Source organism: Ylistrum balloti, unplaced genomic scaffold (genome assembly GCF_031769215.1).
Source record: "Ylistrum balloti isolate Yb309-2 unplaced genomic scaffold, AGI_CSIRO_Ybal_v1 Utg369990, whole genome shotgun sequence".
Taxonomy (NCBI): Eukaryota; Metazoa; Mollusca; class Bivalvia; order Pectinida; family Pectinidae; genus Ylistrum; species Ylistrum balloti.
The window spans coordinates 866,275-884,415 of record NW_026782073.1 but is presented as its reverse complement, the minus strand read 5'-3'; the positions used below and the strand labels follow the sequence as shown (position 1 = coordinate 884,415).

At 34.1% G+C, this 18,141-nt stretch overlaps 1 protein-coding gene across 5 annotated transcripts in view; it reads right to left on the bottom strand.

The window, feature by feature from the left end:
* Positions 1-18,141, bottom strand: part of LOC132547942 (phosphatidylinositol-binding clathrin assembly protein LAP-like) — a 73,452-nt gene that overhangs the window by 26,474 nt on the left and 28,837 nt on the right. For 3 of the 5 annotated variants that reach the window (XM_060211751.1, XM_060211755.1, XM_060211753.1), the window contains exons 4-10: positions 16,584-16,686; positions 14,745-14,784; positions 14,019-14,075; positions 13,202-13,313; positions 8,607-8,713; positions 6,103-6,144; positions 587-640 (exon numbers count right to left, since the gene is read on the bottom strand). In XM_060211751.1, coding sequence (XP_060067734.1) covers positions 587-640; positions 6,103-6,144; positions 8,607-8,713; positions 13,202-13,313; positions 14,019-14,075; positions 14,745-14,784; positions 16,584-16,686 — 515 coding nt within the window. Of the gene's footprint in view, positions 1-586; positions 641-2,111; positions 2,136-6,102; positions 6,145-8,606; positions 8,714-13,201; positions 13,314-14,018; positions 14,076-14,744; positions 14,785-16,583; positions 16,687-18,141 lie in introns of all 5 variants that reach the window. The other 2 variants (XM_060211752.1, XM_060211754.1) reach the window with 2 other exon arrangements.

Sequence of the window (18,141 nt, the reverse complement as noted above, 5' to 3'; positions counted from 1 at the left end):
ATGCTCTTTAAGGAACAGGTGATTAGTTTCCTGTTGTCACGTGCCATGCTCTAGTTTAGTTGTATATATAAATCCAATCTACTTTTACTGATTAGCTTTGTCTCGCCTGACTATAAAACATGAACTTTGTTAATCAACTCTTGGTTGTTCTTCAATGAAACAATTTATAGCATACATTATTTTACAATTTTCTGCAAAAACCATTCAGAAGTATATAAATAAAAAAGAATTTGATAGTTTTAGTCAAGATATGATATAGAGGGGGATCCCTGGGTAGACAGGCAAACAGGTTTCCAATGCTATACCAGGTTCATGCTGGTAAGAAATATACAATGTATATAACCACACAAGTGAAAATCTCATACTGCAGTGTCATATCTCACAAACTTCATTATTAGAATAAGCTTAATATCAGCAATGGACAGTCTTTGCTTACTCCTACTAGTGAATGAATATTCATTTCTCTTCATCATGTGTGTTATATTCAGTACTAGATAGTATTAATAGAACATCAGTAGTAAAGAAGACAGCCCTAGTGTGACACAGTCACAAAGCTGTGATCGCATACACAAGATTCCAGCCTTACCAAAGACTGCTTAGCTTTGGAACATCGCTTGGAAGTTGATTGGCATTTGTGACTCTAAAAAAATAATGTCAAATCTAAAAATAGGTAAATATCCTGGATTTTCACCATTTGATCCTTTCACAATACCTGTTTAATGTCACAACTGTTTATATCATGAAAATCTGCTCATGTCCACAAAATGTTTTGTGTCTGTACTTTTTTGTCATAACTTCAGTTTTCACGTCTCATCACCTGTTTATTGTCACAACACCTGTATTATGTCACAACATCTGCTTTATGTCACAACATAGGTTTAATGTCTCAATCTGTTCCAAATCATTACATACTGAATGTCACAATACATGTGTTTTCTATGTAACTACACATGTTTTATGTCAAAATATCTTTTTTGAAGTCACAACACTTGTTTATGTCACAACACCTGTTTAATGTCACAATAATGTTTAATGTCACAACACCTGTTTAACGTCACAACATCAGTTTGACATCTTATTATCTGCTTTATGAGATAGCACCTGTTAAATGTCACAACATCTTCTTGAAGTCATAACATGTCTTTTACATCAAAGTACATTTTCTGTCACAATAACTGTTTAATGTCACAACACATTTTTTATCCCCTTTTCATCTGTTTTTGAGCCACTACGCCTGTTGTATGTAACACCTGATTATGTCACAATACCAGTTTTATATCACAACTGTTTAATGTGACAACACCTGATTATCTCAACACCTGTTGATGTTACAACATCTATTCTAAGTTGCAACACCAACTTTATGTAACAATATCTGTTTAATGTCTCAATACTTTGGTTAACAAACAGCTATCATCATCCATGTTTTATCTCAATGAAATTCCAACACTGATCAAGGTATTAATGAAAAAGTGGATGGTAGCATATGGGTTAAAGACCAATAGGAGATAGATATCAAAGCACTGACAGATACAGGATTGAAGCTGGTATGATACACTGTGGAGACTGGTCTTGTAAGGTGAAGATGAAAAGTGAAAAGAAGGATGAAAACTAGTGAGAAAGAACACCAACATAATGCACATTTTAAATGTTCAATTCCAGACATGTGATATATTGACATATCAACCTGGCCTATCAGAATATTGTGTTAGAGGACCAGTGGTTAGTGTGCTGTGCAGCTCTAAAAAGGCCATAAACATAGTTAATAGGATTTGGTTCCAGCCATAAGCAAGTCTTTTAATGCTCTTTGGTTACTCTCAAGGTCGTAAGTTCATTCTCAAGGACATGGCCACTTGGTTGTCAATAGAAACAAGACTGACTGCAGATCTAGGCCAGTCTACAGACAAATGTAATAACAAGCTAATATATCAATGACATAGAATAATGATCAATAGACTTATGTATCACTACATGCTGGGGGCATTACAGCGGTTAGTTACACTATTTGGGTGTTGTATCAATGCTCACTTTTCTTTTATCAATCATGACAATAAAGCAAAATTGTTAACATAACTAAACAATTTGGTCTGAAATGGTTACAATAGACTTACATCATGGACATTATTCTTCAACCCCTGAAGACAAAACAAAAACACATGCAGAAAATTTGAAAAAATAAAGATATCTAAAAAATGAAAGATAAGAAAAGTTTGCATCGTACAAAAACTACAGAAGCACAGCTAATGAAGTGCTAGGAAGTAGAAGTATACAAAGTTATGTGCTAGTAATGAATGCAAAAGTTAGTCATTGTTACGATGAAGGTATGTAAAAAGTTCTAAAGAATTCACAGATAAGACATATAAAGAAATGAGGTCATTGTCTATTATTCCAGCTACAGATTTTAAGAGTGAAACATTTAAATACAAAACCGGATACTTTCAGGACTAATATCTCTTCCTTAGCAGCCAAGTAAAGGCTGTGAACAAATGAATGGCAAAATATTTAAGAAAGATTTGTTGCAAACCGGTAAAACTAATAGGCTGACCCATGCTTTATATGTCTAGTCAACAATTAAAGAGGAATATAAACATTCTGAAAGAGCTGTCAACATCCTACCTAATACAGTGAAACCAGCTTATAATGATCTTCTACTTTCCTGATAAAAATATCATAATATCTGTATATTGTAATATTTATATTTCCGGTGTTGTCTCTATTTGGCCTCAACAAGAACAAGAGGCCCATGGGCCTTAATAGCCATCTGACATTAAATACAAGATTTCAAATTTTGAACTTGAGAAGAAGTTGAAAATGTGTTTTCAAGATGGCCGCCATGACGGCCATGTTGGATTTCAGACCAATCCGAAATTAACAAACTTTGGTCAGGATCATGTCACGATCATTTCAGGTAAGTTTCAGCTCAATGAGACATGTAGAACTTGAGAAGAATTTGAAAATGGTTACGATGGACAACAGGTGATCGCAATAGGTCATCAGACCCTTCGGTTATATCGGTTGCAAAATCATTTTTACTTTCACTTTTAATTCTGTTTCTAGGAAATTAGTTGAACTGAAGGCAGGATAGAGTAATATACTGTAATATTCACTTAAGTTCATGTATAATATTAATCATCATCAATTTATCAATTATCATGTTTTTCTTGAGTTGGAGCTAAGTAAAATATGTTACCTGGCTAATTTTAGTGTCAATACTGTTAAGTCAAGTGAAAAGCTACGACAATCATGTGACATGTAAGCCAATAATATTACATAATATTCCAATATGATTTGATAAAACTTTTAGCAAGATCCCTTGTAAGTGTATTGGTATTAATAAAAAATTGTACAACACAAGTAAATCATTACACAAGTGTAAATGACACTGGTATGAACATCAACCAGCATCATGGTTTGCTTTTTGAACAAAAGACTTCAAATTGAATTTCTGGCAGATAAACGGATGTTGTATGTCTTTGCTCTAATTGTTTGGACCTAAATTTGAGTCTTAATTATGTAATCAGTACTAATTCTGAAGAATTTAGTGGAATATGACCAGCACAAGATAGTGACTTATTGTTTTTCAACAGCGAGGGGTGGAACTTACCTGTAACAGGTAAAAATAATTACCAATATTTTATCTTTATCTTATTTTTATCTTAGACTTTATCATATTTAACTATTTTCTTAACTTAATTTATATATGGAATATTCTGAATCGTCATATATCTGATATCATAATAAGCCGGCTCAATTGTATTTCAAAGTAGAAAACAGCTCTGTTACACTGAATTGAAGAATAAGGTTTGAAGTGCAAAGTAAAACTTAAGACCCCAAAGGGATCTAGGAGCCCATCATTATTTCATCTTATTTGTTCTGTAAGTGTTGGATCTTTTCCCTTCCCTTTCTCTGTTTTTACTCTTAATGATACAAAATCTAAACATTCATTTGCAGAAATAGCAATTATGACCAACTGCCAAATCCAAGATGGTCACCTGTCCACCTTTTTGTTTTTCTGATCAGTACCAAAACAGGTACAACTAAGGACCAAGGAGAACCTACATCTGAGATTTGAGAAAGATCCATCAAGTACTTCTCAGTAAACAACGGTAACAAAAATGGTTTAAAGATGGATGAACAGAAGGATGGATGATGGACCCTGGACATAGGGCAATCTGTATAGCCTACCATTTTATGGTAATGAGATAAATGGATATCACATCTCCATTTTTATAAACATCACCATATGAGATAGTATTTTTAAAAACAGTCAGCATAAGCCAACTAAATAGAGGAAGTTGTGATCAACATCCTCACTTCAATCCAAATAAAGAAATTCTATAACTGACTGTCATCCAAATCAGGAAATTCTATAACTGACTGACAATCCAAATAAGGAAATTCTATAACTGACTGACAATCAAAATCAGGAAATTCTATAACTGACTGACAATCAAAATCAGGAAATTCTATAACTGACTGTCATCCAAATCAGGAAATTCTATAACTGACTGTCATCAAAATCAGGAAATTCTATAACTGACTGACAATCCAAATAAGGAAATTCTATAACTGACTGTCAATCCAAATAAGGAAATTCTATAACTGACTGTCAATCCAAATAAGGAAATTCAATAACTGACTGTCATCCAAATCAGGAAATTCTATAACTGACTGTCATCAAAATCAGGAAATTCTATAACTGACTGACAATCCAAATAAGGAAATTCTATAACTGACTGTCAATCCAAATAAGGAAATTCTATAACTGACTGACAATCAAAATCAGGAAATTCTATAACTGACTGACAATCCAAATAAGGAAATTCTATAACTGACTGACAATCAAAATCAGGAAATTCTATAACTGACTGTCATCAAAATCAGGAAATTCTATAACTGACTGACAATCAAAATCAGGAAATTCTATAACTGACTGACAATCCAAATAAGGAAATTCTATAACTGACTGTCATCAAAATCAGGAAATTCTATAACTGACTGACAATCAAAATCAGGAAATTCTATAACTGACTGTCATCAAAATCAGGAAATTCTATAACTGACTGTCATCAAAATCAGGAAATTCCAGAACTGACTGACAATCAAAATCAGGAAATTCTATAACTGACTGTCATCAAAATCAGGAAATTCTATAACTGACTGACAATCAAAATCTGGAAATTCTATAACTGACTGTCATCAAAATCAGGAAATTCTATAACTGACTGACAATCAAAATCAGGAAATTCTATAACTGACTGACAATCCAAATCAGGAAATTCTATAACTGACTGTCATCAAAATTAGGAAATTCTATAACTGACTGACAATTCGAGAGAAAATTACTAAAACTGCTAATGGAGGCATGTATGACAGTAAAAATGTAATATAGTATATACACAAAGAGTATTGTAATGAGAGCGATACAGCTCTGATTAACAAGCTTAGAGAAAGAAGTAATTCCAGGAGAGAACATCATGACAAAAAAATAAAATCCTAACATATCTGAATCTGTCTCCAGATTTATAAATGGGCCTTAGGAATTAGCAATTCCTCAGAAAAACAACAAGTCATTCCTAGGAGACTGCTGTTTTGGTGGAGACTGGTTTTACTGTCCTGTTCATGTGGTTTTCCGAGAGATTCTCATGTCCTCCCCAGTCAAGTCAGATGGACAAAAGGCACATACATACAGACACTTAAATAAAACAAAGATAAGATCACCATAACCATACAGACACAAGGTCAGCATGACCAATGACAAGGTCATTTTGACCAAACAGACACAAGGTCAGCTTGACCAATGCCAAGGTCACTTTGACCAAACAGACACAAGGTCAGCTTGATCAGTTACATCACTCAACCAAAATTGGACATGGTCAACACGATCAAACAGGCCACACTGACAACACAGACACAAGGCCACACAGACAACACAGACACAAGGTCACACTGACCACACAGACACAAGGCCACACAGACAACACAGACACAAGGTCACACAGACACCAGGCCACACAGACAACACAGACACAAGGCCACACAGACACAAGGCCACACTGACAACACAGACACAAGACCACACTGACCACACAGAACTCCTACCTTGGCTAAGTCTGGAATATCACCCTTGTCAATACCAACATTCTGAAACAAAGCAAACAGGAAATCAATAATCTGTACAATTTCATATTATCTCCAAATAACAGACTGCTAAATCATACAAAATACAACTTCAAACAGCTTATACCTAATGGTGATATCGCCATCAAATCAAGTCATAACATATCTGTACACTTTCCTAACTCATTTACAAGGCAGGCTCATACTGAAGGTCAAGTTTGATGTGGATGTATGGACATGCCAAATTATTTTTATTTGAGACCTTAACAATTCCTGACAATATGTGACTATGTATGGGTTCAAATTTATTTATTTTTTTTAGAGCAGGTTTGATGAAAGACAATGACCTTATCAGAATCAAGCAGCCTCATTACCTGGGTACATATTACATAGGGACACACTATGTACAAAGTTGTGCATACCATTTTTATCTAAAACTGAAATTTTTTTTTGTGGATATCATTCAACTTCTTTTTTTCCAATAATTTCATCTTGTGATTTTTGTTTGATGAAGTTGACGAAGTGTAGTACTCATGGAAATATCACATATATTTTTAACTGGTTGTGTTTTACGAAAATCTATTCATATTTTTTGAGGCTACATAAAGCAAAGCAGAAATAATAACTGATTTGAAAATGGTTACACCTTCACTCCACATCACTGATTCCAGTATCACTTTGATAAATGTTGTTCACTGCTAATTAGAGGTCAGTAGGGCAGCAACTCTATATAAGGTGATGACGACTATTAGCAAGGCTGTGTACTGGTGACATGCTTTGGGGATACCCATCATTGAAGGACAACACTTATACACTAATGCCACAGTGATACGGCTGTCAGGTGTTTATACATCTAACACAGACATCACACACAAACAATACTTATCATCAGCACAGCAAATATAGATTTTTAAGGGTATTGCCTCACATTTCATATTTCCTTGGGGGAAAGGTAGGTAACAGGTTTTAACAATACAAGGTAACGACTAATTATGATGTTAAAAAACAAATGTTGTGTAATAAATATGTGCAAAAAGTAGATCAAAATGAATTGAAAATTTGTGACATTCACCAAATTTTATTATATGCACGGCCCAAAACAATATCCAGCACTTTTAAATTACCTCATCTTTCAGGCTTCTGGCCTCCTACAGAAAATTCAAACACATATTGAAAAACTTCCATCTAATAATGTAAAGTACCGAAATTGTCAACAAAATATAAAAAAAAAAAATAAATAATTTTCATGAAATCTAATTAAATCCAAGGTTTATATATGCGCCTGTCAATGACTTCTTTATTTTTAATGCACTTGTGGAGCATTTTCATCATAAATTCAAGGCAAGCTACATGAAGGAAGTGTCACAAGCAATTACACCATATTCTGCTATTGGGTAAACATTGATTAAATCATAAACACCAGGTTAGGTTTGAAGGAACTCTAGCTTAAATTTCAAAATATTCAGCAGTCAAGCCTTTGAAAGAGAAATATAGGACAAGTCACTGGCCATTCACATTACCTGGTCAAGCCGAAGCATAATTAATTGGTAATAAAACAGCTTCAAGTCATCTTTAAACAGGGACATACCTAATGTTTAAAACATGTACTGTGTAAATCTATCACGACAGGCATTGAGATTAAACACAAAGAAGCAACAGTAAGCATACCAGTGTTTGATAAGGTGGGTAATCACTGCTTTGTCTATCTTACACCGTTCCAATCCTGTATAGCTTATATTATCGCCCTTTGTTTTTTTATGATTGAGATACATATATATTTTTTCCATGCTGATGGTAAATACCACATTCATCCTGAAATAAGACCCCTTCCCAAGTGTAAAAATTTAGTTTTAACGTTTGGAGAGGGCTTATTTATAAGCCACTTCAGCTTACCATTTCAAAATAGATGATTCTGCTTTAATGAAGAAGAGGGCTTATTTGTGGGCAGGTGCTTAGTTGTGGATAAATATGGTAATACTGTTTTGTCCCAACATATTCCATGATGCATAGTTCCATGGTTAAATGGAATTGTTTTTCTATACTGTCATAAATATGAACAAAAATTGCATTCCAATTCTTATTGATGCCCTAAACAACTCAGAAAAATGCCTTTCAGCTTTCTGGATTTTTAAATTAATTTTTATTTTGTTTTTGACACATTTTAAATTACCTTTCTGACAAACTTGTGCAAATGACATATTTTGTTGGACTGGGTTTTGTTGTTCTGGGTAGAAGTTCTGGCAGGCGATAAACACATTTACATCCCAATTTAATTCCGTGCCCTGATTTGTTCCCTAGCCATATATTGGAGAGAAGGAACAATTACTGCTGTTGTTAGAAAGTAATATTTATCTATGGGCTATACAAAAGCTGGCCTTTAAACTAACAAGGCCGTGATGGTGTAAGCCAGACAAGTGCCAGGTTAATGCTTTAAACGTTTAGTGGATAGTTTCATCAAATTTCATTGAATTGCTAGTAAAACTTACCTCTGCTACTTTAAGGAATTCTGACACTTTGTCCATTCTGACGAGGAATTTTTTGTAGCCATCTAATGCATCCTTACACTGCTTTTTATTCATATCAAAGTATTTTTCTGCAAAAGAGAACATCATATCACAGCAATCTTAATTCATCAAAAAAATTGATTTGTTAAATAATTGAAAATTAAATATATATAATATTCAAATTTTTTTAAAAAGTCCCTTGTTTCTTTATACTATGTCTAGATAAAACATTCTGTCTGAGCTGAGGATACAATGGAAGAAAAATAACAGTGTAAATAGTTAATTACTGTCACAAGGAAAACAAGTTTTCATGTTCTGTTCCCCTGAAAACTCCACAGAAAGCAGTGTTGTATGTTTCTTTGTTTAAAAAAAATTACAAAACAGGTACAGTTACCTTTACAATAGACTTTGATTTTATTTCTTGTAAAATCAATAGTAAGACTATGTTCTACTGCCATGAAAACTCAATAGTTCATAAAATATTGATTTGCTGCCTAGTCAAAGCTCAACTATTCTTCTTTGTAAACTCAATCATTACAACTGACTTAATATCCAATGAACTATATAGAGCTTGTTTTTTGTACGTTCCCTTTAAACTCAAACGTAACACTATTTCATTCTATGATCCTTATCAATAAGAGCTACAGTTTTATGCTTTAGATAACTCAACAGTAACATCTTAACTAGAACTTCTGTTTCCTCATTACCTCAACAGTAACATCTTAACCAGAACTTCTGTTTCCTCATTACCTCAACAGTAACATCTTAACCAGAACTTCTGTTTCCTCATTACCTCAACAGTAACATCTTAACCAGATGTTTTGTTTCCTCATTACCTCAACAGTAACATCTTAACCAGAACTTCTGTTTCCTCATTACCTCAACAGTAACATCTAAACCAGAACTTTTGTTTCCTCATTACCTCAACAGTAACATCTTAACCAGAACTTTTGATTCCTCATTACCTCAACAGTAACATCTTAACCAGAACTTCTGTTTCCTCATTACCTCAACAGTAACATCTTAACCAGAAGTTTTGATTCCTCATTACCTCAACAGTAACATCTTAACCAGATGTTTTGTTTCCTCATTACCTCAACAGTAACATCTTAACCAGAACTTCTGTTTCCTCATTACCTCAACAGTAACATCTTAACCAGAACTTTTGTTTCCTCATTACCTCAACAGTAACATCTTAACCAGATGTTTTGTTTCCTCATTACCTCAACAGTAACATCTTAACCAGAACTTCTGTTTCCTCATTACCTCAACAGTAACATCTTAACCAGAACTTCTGTTTCCTCATTACCTCAACAGTAACATCTTAACCAGAAGTTTTGTTTCCTCATTACCTCAACAGTAACATCTTAACCAGAACTTCTGTTTCCTCATTACCTAAACAGTAGCATCTTAACCAGAAGTTTTGTTTCCTCATTACCTCAACAGTAACATCTTAACCAGAACTTCTGTTTCCTCATTACCTCAACAGTAACATCTTAACCAGAACTTTTGTTTCCTCATTACCTCAACAGTAGCATCTTAACCAGAACTTCTGTTTCCTCATTACCTCAACAGTAACATCTTAACCAGAACTTCTGTTTCCTCATTACCTCAACAGTAACATCTTAACCAGAAGTTTTGTTTCCTCATTACCTCAACAGTAACATCTTAACCAGAAGTTTTGTTTCCTCATTACCTCAACAGTTACATCTTAACCAGAACTTCTGTTTCCTCATTACCTCAACAGTAACATCTTAACCAGAACTTTTGTTTCCTCATTACCTCAACAGTAGCATCTTAACCAGAACTTCTGTTTCCTCATTACCTCAACAGTAACATCTTAACCAGAACTTCTGTTTCCTCATTACCTCAACAGTAACATCTTAACCAGAAGTTTTGTTTCCTCATTACCTCAACAGTAACATCTTAACCAGAAGTTTTGTTTCCTCATTACCTCAACAGTTACATCTTAACCAGAAGTTTTGTTTCCTCATTACCTCAACAGTTACATCTTAACCAGAACTTCTGTTTCCTCATTACCTCAACAGTAACATCTTAACCAGAACTTTTGATTCCTCATTACCTCAACAGTAGCATCTTAACCAGAACTTCTGTTTCCTCATTACCTCAACAGTAACATCTCAACCAGAACTTCTGTTTCCTCATTACCTCAACAGTAACATCTTAACCAGAGCGTTTGCTCCCTCACTTACTCAATAGTGAAAGCACTTCTTCTGTTTCTAGGTAACTGACATCGGTAAACACTCTCATGTAATTTCTCACAGATAAGATGTCACACTGACAGTCATTAGTGCTAGCCACTCTATTGATTTGCAGACTCCAAGACAAGAACATAATATGAGAAGCAATCAGTAACTGGTATAATCACTATGTACTTCCTTGTTTATGTTTTTTATCTTACAACACATTAAACTGATTAATCATACCTGTGAAAAAGAACATTTTCAGAAAATCCCATTAAGATTAGACATAAACCAAAGCACACTGATATCCATTTTCTATTGAGAGAAGGAGACCTAGTATTGCTATATTTTCCCCATCTGATGTTGAGGACATATTTTCCAAGTGCAAATCCCTGCACTATCATGATGTTACATTAAATTACACAGTGTAATAATTGAGCAATTAAATGCATCAGTTCAGAAGACCGGAGATCAAAAAATCAATTTCTTGCCATCAGAAATTGTTCTTTAATCTAATTTTCTGTTTAATGTATTTTACAAATATATTAAAATGATTTTCATTTATGTTTTCACAAGAAAATCAACGTGATAAGCTCTAGTGACATTAAGACTAGCTGTGTTGTCGGTGAGAAATCAATAATTCTGAATTAGGCTGCGAACACACAGTCCATATCTCAAATGTCACTGGTAAACCTTAACTAAACTGTAGCTGTCTGTCAGTGCAAACACACAGTCAACACCAATGTCAACAAGAATGTCAACACCAATGTCAACACTAATGTCAAGAAGAATATCAACACTAATGTCAACAAGAATGTCAACACCGATGTCAACACTAATGTCAACAAGAATGTAAACACTAATGTCAACAAGAATGTCAACACTAATGTCAGCAATAACTCAACTTAAAGTCTGATGACATCATCTGTCTATGTTAATCAGGGGTCCAGAAAAGCAATCGTCCGGTCGTCATTGACGAGTGAAAATTGTCTCGAACAACCAGATTTATCTTTGTCAGTCGTCCTTAGGACGAATACTTTTTATCCAATGATATTAATGTTAAAACTTTGATTTCAATAAAAATGTAAAGAAAATTTAAAACAAAGAAACACGTTTACGGTACTTTGAAAACAAAATATTCCAGTCTGCTCTCTAACTTTCGATTACACCAGAATTACCATGACGTCAAATATAAGATTTTCATTTTCTCGCCGTCATACTGATGCCAGGTGCTCTCGTTCTTACCTAGCACCTAGTCAGTCAGATGTAAACAATCACTACGACTAGGCCTAAGTCAAACACAATGTATGACGCAAAGCAGCCATAACTGCATAGTTATTTTCACTATAACTTCAAATAAAAATAGAAAAAAAGTCACATGTCACATCCTCGCTGATTAAGTCGCCGTTTCATAGCTGAATTTGTACGAGTAAAATCCAATCCGGAATTTTTCATCCCACCAGTCCTGTGTCTAGTGGTTTAAAATATTTTTCCAGACCCCTTTTAATACTTAATTATCTGACAGGTTGATGGCAATATCTGTCTATGTTAACACTAAATTACCTAAAAGGTTGATGACACCATCTGTCTATGTTAACACTGACTTACCTAAAAGGTTGATGACACTATCTGTCTATGTTAACACTAAATTATCTAAAAGGTTGATGACACCATCTGTCTATGTTAACACTGACTTACCTAAAAGGTTGATGACACCATCTGTCTATGTTAACACTGACTTACCTAAAAGGTTGATGACACCATCTGTCTATGTTAACACTGACTTACCTAAAAGGTTGATGACACCATCTGTCTATGTTAACACTGACTTACATAAAAGGTTGATGACACCATCTGTCTATGTTAACACTGACTTACCTAAAAGGATGATGACACCATCTGTCTATGTTAACACTGACTTACCTAAAAGGATGATGACAACATCTGTCTATGTTAACACTGACTTACCTAAAAGATTGATGACACCATCTGTCTATGTTAACACTGACTTACCTAAAAGATTGATGACACCATCTGTCTATGTTAACACTGACTTTCCTAAAAGGTTGATGACACCATCTGTCTATGTTAACACTGACTTACCTAAAAGATTGATGACACCATCTGTCTATGTTAACACTGACTTACCTAAAAGGTTGATGACACCATCTGTCTATGTTAACACTGACTTACCTAAAAGATTGATGACACCATCTGTCTATGTTAACACTGACTTACCTAAAAGGTTGATGACACCATCTGTCTATGTTAACACTGACTTACCTAAAAGGTTGATGACACCATCTGTCTATGTTAACACTGACTTACCTAAAAGGTTGATGACACCATCTGTCTATGTTAACACTGACTTACCTAAAAGGTTGATGACACCATCATTGTAACAGGCAAATAGTCGAATGAGGTCTTTAAACAGCAGCAGAAAAGTAGCATTAATTACTCCATTTGTTAATTCATTCTGTGTACACTGAAAAGGTCAATCAAAATTAAACTTCATTTTTAAAATATTGCAAAAGAAGTTCACTTGTTAATCAATCACAATTTTTTACATGAAAATTTGTAAAATTGCATTCTTCATCAAAAGTAACAATATTGTATTGAGACCTTTTGCTCACTTCATAAGTTCAATTTTTCCTTTTAGCTTTCATATTTTTTCAAATAATTCAATAACTGTTCTTTCAACATAGTTTTACACTGAAACAAACAGTATTTTTAATGAATTCAATATGGAAAGGATTCTATCAAGGTGGTCTTCTCTCACCCAACCTATTTTTATGTATAGTCATTACCTCCCTTTGTCCATATTTTTTTTAATCATAATCAAAGCTGGTAACTGCTTTGGATGGACAGAATGAGACACTGTGCTTTATAGATAGCAAGTAAGTCACCCAGTATGCTCTGGACATATTTCCGGCATCAAAATTGATAAAAGGAAACAATTCTGTAAGTGTAGGATTACAGTATGTGACAATCATTCTGCCAAAGACAAACAAATAATGCCAACTTGGTGATCATAAGTGCAACAGCAGTTTTGAGCCAGTCAATAAAAAACTGTTGACACTCAGCCAAACAATTTCATATAGCTGATTATCACATCATACATGATAAAATTGACTGTACCTATTCTTCTCCAAATGTAAAATTATTTAATTTACACCAAAATTTTACTTACATCAAATTCCAACAATCCGTCTAACTGTTTCTGTAAACATGGTAATGTTTTTAAAAGCTGAAAAGGAAAAGATATGTTACACTAGTTATATAATATAAATATATGTGTTAATTCAATATTGGCAATATAGATCTCTACTAAGAAATTCATCTCATCACATATATTGTTTCTATATTTTGAAAGATTTCTGATAATTCTTTAATTAAAAAAAAAAATCTAAAATGAATAATTTCTTTTGATTGTCTTTTTGAGATTTCCCTGATGTATAAATATTTCAGCTAGGTTCCTAAATAAAACTAGTTGTCTTGTATTTCTATAATCAGAAGTGTGAGTCATAACTGGTTACCCTGGCTATACGGTCGGCAGTCTTCCATCCTTACTCCTCGTCTTCTCACCAGTGATTATCAATATCATTGATTTACCATCTCAAACCTCTTCATTCACAATTATCACTTTTCATTCACAGGTATCAAAAGGAATAATTCACAAACCTTATCAGAATTACTCAAGCAAAACAACTTATTTTTATCTCTTAAATATTAGTGGATTTCAAGTCACTTATAAATGATTACAAAAATACTGATAAAGTCTACAGTTACCTGCCTACATCAGTGGGAGTAATATGACCTGAATCAATATCAAAGATTTAATAATGATTTGTTATATAAAATTGTGATGGGCACATGATTTAGGTTGGGATGGTGAAGAACAGTTTTATAAACTTACTTTTTCTGTATTCATTGTTCGTAACAAGCCGTCTTCTTTCCTACAAAATTTAAATATCAACAGTGAATGTAAAGGTCTATCAAGTACTTAACAGATAGAATTTTTAGCTTTTTACAAAAAAGAAATATATTTCTGACCCTGTCTAAAATAACCTTCTGTAGATGACCCTTTCTATAACAACCATTTGTAGATGGCCTTGTTTATAACAACCACTTTTAGATGACCCTGTATGTAACAACCACCTGTAGATGACCCTGTCTACAACAACTACTTGTAGATGGCCTTGTTTATAACAACCACTTTTAGATGACCCTGTATGTAACAACCACCTCTAGATGGCCCTGTTTATAACAACCACCTTTAGATGACCCTGTATGTAACAACCACCTCTAGATGATCCTGTCTGTAACAACCACTCGTAGATGATCCTGTCTGTAACAACCACCTGTAGATGACCCTGTCTATAGCAACCACCTGTAGATGACCTTGTCTATAACAACCACCTGTAAATGACCCTATCTATAAAAACCACCTCTATATGACCTTGAATTCAAAAGCAAGTCCAGAGAGGTTGATAATACAAAATGATTCCTTTGAATTTGAGTATATTTCTATTCCGAGGATGTTTAGAAATTAACACAATGTGAGTATGACTGTTTGCTTGCTGGTTTCATTGCCTATAGAACTGCCATTTTTACAGCAGATTTCCTTGCAGTAGCTGGTGGCTACCTCTCTAGACAACATACAGGTGGCCTGTCATATGTCATCCACTGCAATTAGGATGAAATGTCATATCCAAGGACACAACCACAACAGCACAGACCTGTCTGTTTCTCAGCTTCCTGAAAATCACAATGCACTACAAGTAGGAAGTGTCGAACCGTGCACCTCGGTTCTTCATCTGAGGTTACATAGGCTAACACTTGAACTGACTGAGCTATTGCAGCCCCCTATGTCAGTATGAAGATTTAAATAGGTTTCTGTTGGCATGTATACAGATGTCTGGTGTAACAAAGTAAATGTTTCAAAGATCCAAGTAATAGTGACAAAACCAGAAATAATATTGCTCTTATCTACTGTGTATACTGCACCTATATAAAGATGCACATGGTAATTGTCAAACAACACAAGAGGACAGTGTCTGCAGACTTAAATGACACAGACATGTTTTAGACTCCGTTTAACTAGAACAAGGATGTTCAGCCTCATCAATTGATCAATGAACTAAACATTTACAAAATAATGCTGTCTCAGAAGAAAAAAAAAGATCTATGAGAATTTCCATATAAAATGTGTATAATTGACATCTGCAACCAAGACCACTCAATACTGGAAAAAGACAAATAATATGATAATCAGGAAAGAATGTGGTGAAAAGTTTGCATTTTTGTGCCACAGCCATACTACATACTTAAGCCAAGCATTTATAAGAATAAATTGACTGTCAAAATTACAAACTATTTTTATGGCACTATAACTGGTCACACTCTTAGTGATCACAATCAACATGCCACAATTACTTAAAACCATTCAACTTTTCATGTCCATGCATTTTATCATAATAATTTTTCCCCCGTGAAAATGATATTAGAAAAATTTCAAAGACAGTTCAACATTTTCTCCAGGTAAGTGTACATATCCTCTACAGACTTTCAGTGAAGGAATATTTTACCCATTTCTTATATATAAACTTTCTTTAGATTAACAATTTACCCCATACTTATGTACATACCCTTTTTGAATTTTGAATGAAGCAAAATTCTTTCCCAATATTTTAGGACATATCCTTTCCAGATTTTGAAATGAGGTAACATTTTTTCCTCATACTTAAGTACATACCCTCTCCGGACTTTGCAAAAATCAAATGCCATCTGTCTGTAGGAGTATGCTTTTTCATTCAGGTATTTGGAGTAACGCCTGATAAATGTTGACATATCATAGCCTGAAAAATAAAAAGATTTATTTATTAAATAAGTTATACAATAACAAGACAATTTGGTAAGTTACAATCCCCCACCAACACACTCCTTCACCACGCTGAATCCATACCACAAGTATTAAATTATAATGATACACAACACACCACCTCACTAAAATCGCCCCATACAACAGGTATGAACTTCCAGTAACAAGTAGTGTTGGAGATAGAGTTCTGAACAAGATGGCGGAAGGATGAACAGAAGGATGAAATGACATATGGACAGACACACACAAGATAAAGCTATAGCCCTACCTCCCATCCCTTCAATCCCCAAAGTTTCTAGTGGAGGATTCATAAAAATAGTTGTAATCATGCCATGTTCATGAATGAAAAAAACGTAATCCATGATAAATATCGGATTATCATGCCATTATTGTTCTTTAAATGTAATTTTCTAGGCACACAGATTTCATGTCAGCTGTTTCATGTAAGTGACATGTATGTAAGTTTAATCTCATCCTAATGCACAATCACGCATCCTATTGCCTTTCTTGTAATTACAATGTCAGGTATGTTTTACCAGTGTTATAATGTTGGGTAATATGGTACCAGCGACAGAAAATATTTTAATCCGTCCACAATTTGACATTTAAATTTCAAGCAACAATAAATAATACTTTTGTGAGACTAAGTGTGATGTCATCATCAGTCTTCTGATGAAAATTTTAGGAAAAATCAGGTTAAAAATCGATGCATCCAGAACGGCATTCATATTTCAATGATATGACAATGGAATGTTACACACAGTTAAAAATCTTATAATCTATCAGAGCCTGGTCCAACATCTCTCTTCCAAATAACAAAGACTGTTACTATAAAGATCTTATTATCTATAACCTTGACTTCAGAAAGGTCAAACTAATCAATAACCTTGAATGGAGAAAGGTCCAACCAATCAATAACCTTGAATGCAGAAAGGTCCAACCAATCAATAACCTTGAATGCAGAAAGGTCCAACCAATCAATAACCTTGAATGCAGAAAGGTCCAACCAATCAATAACCTTGAATGGAGAAAGGTCCAACCAATCAATAACCTTGAATGCAGAAAGGTCAAACTAATCCGTGTGTACTTGATGACAAATTTATACAATTACTATCAATTCAATCTTGCAGGTTAACCTCTTGTTCAACTCGACACAAGCACTTAGAAAATCCTGATTATTCTGTAGTTACCAGTATGGGGCATTACTAGTGCAATTTCATTATCAGAAATAGCAAGATGAGCCAACAGAAACTTGATAAGTACACATAGGAATTTGATATGATTATTTGATTATAAAATAGGAGGTTTTCCTCAATTAGCTAGTCATGATAAAGGCTTAAATCATTGGGACTGTAATCTTGGGACAAAAATAGCACTGAAGAGTACAAAAATAGTGGGAATGAGTCCTACAAGACATTGCATTCAGCTGCTG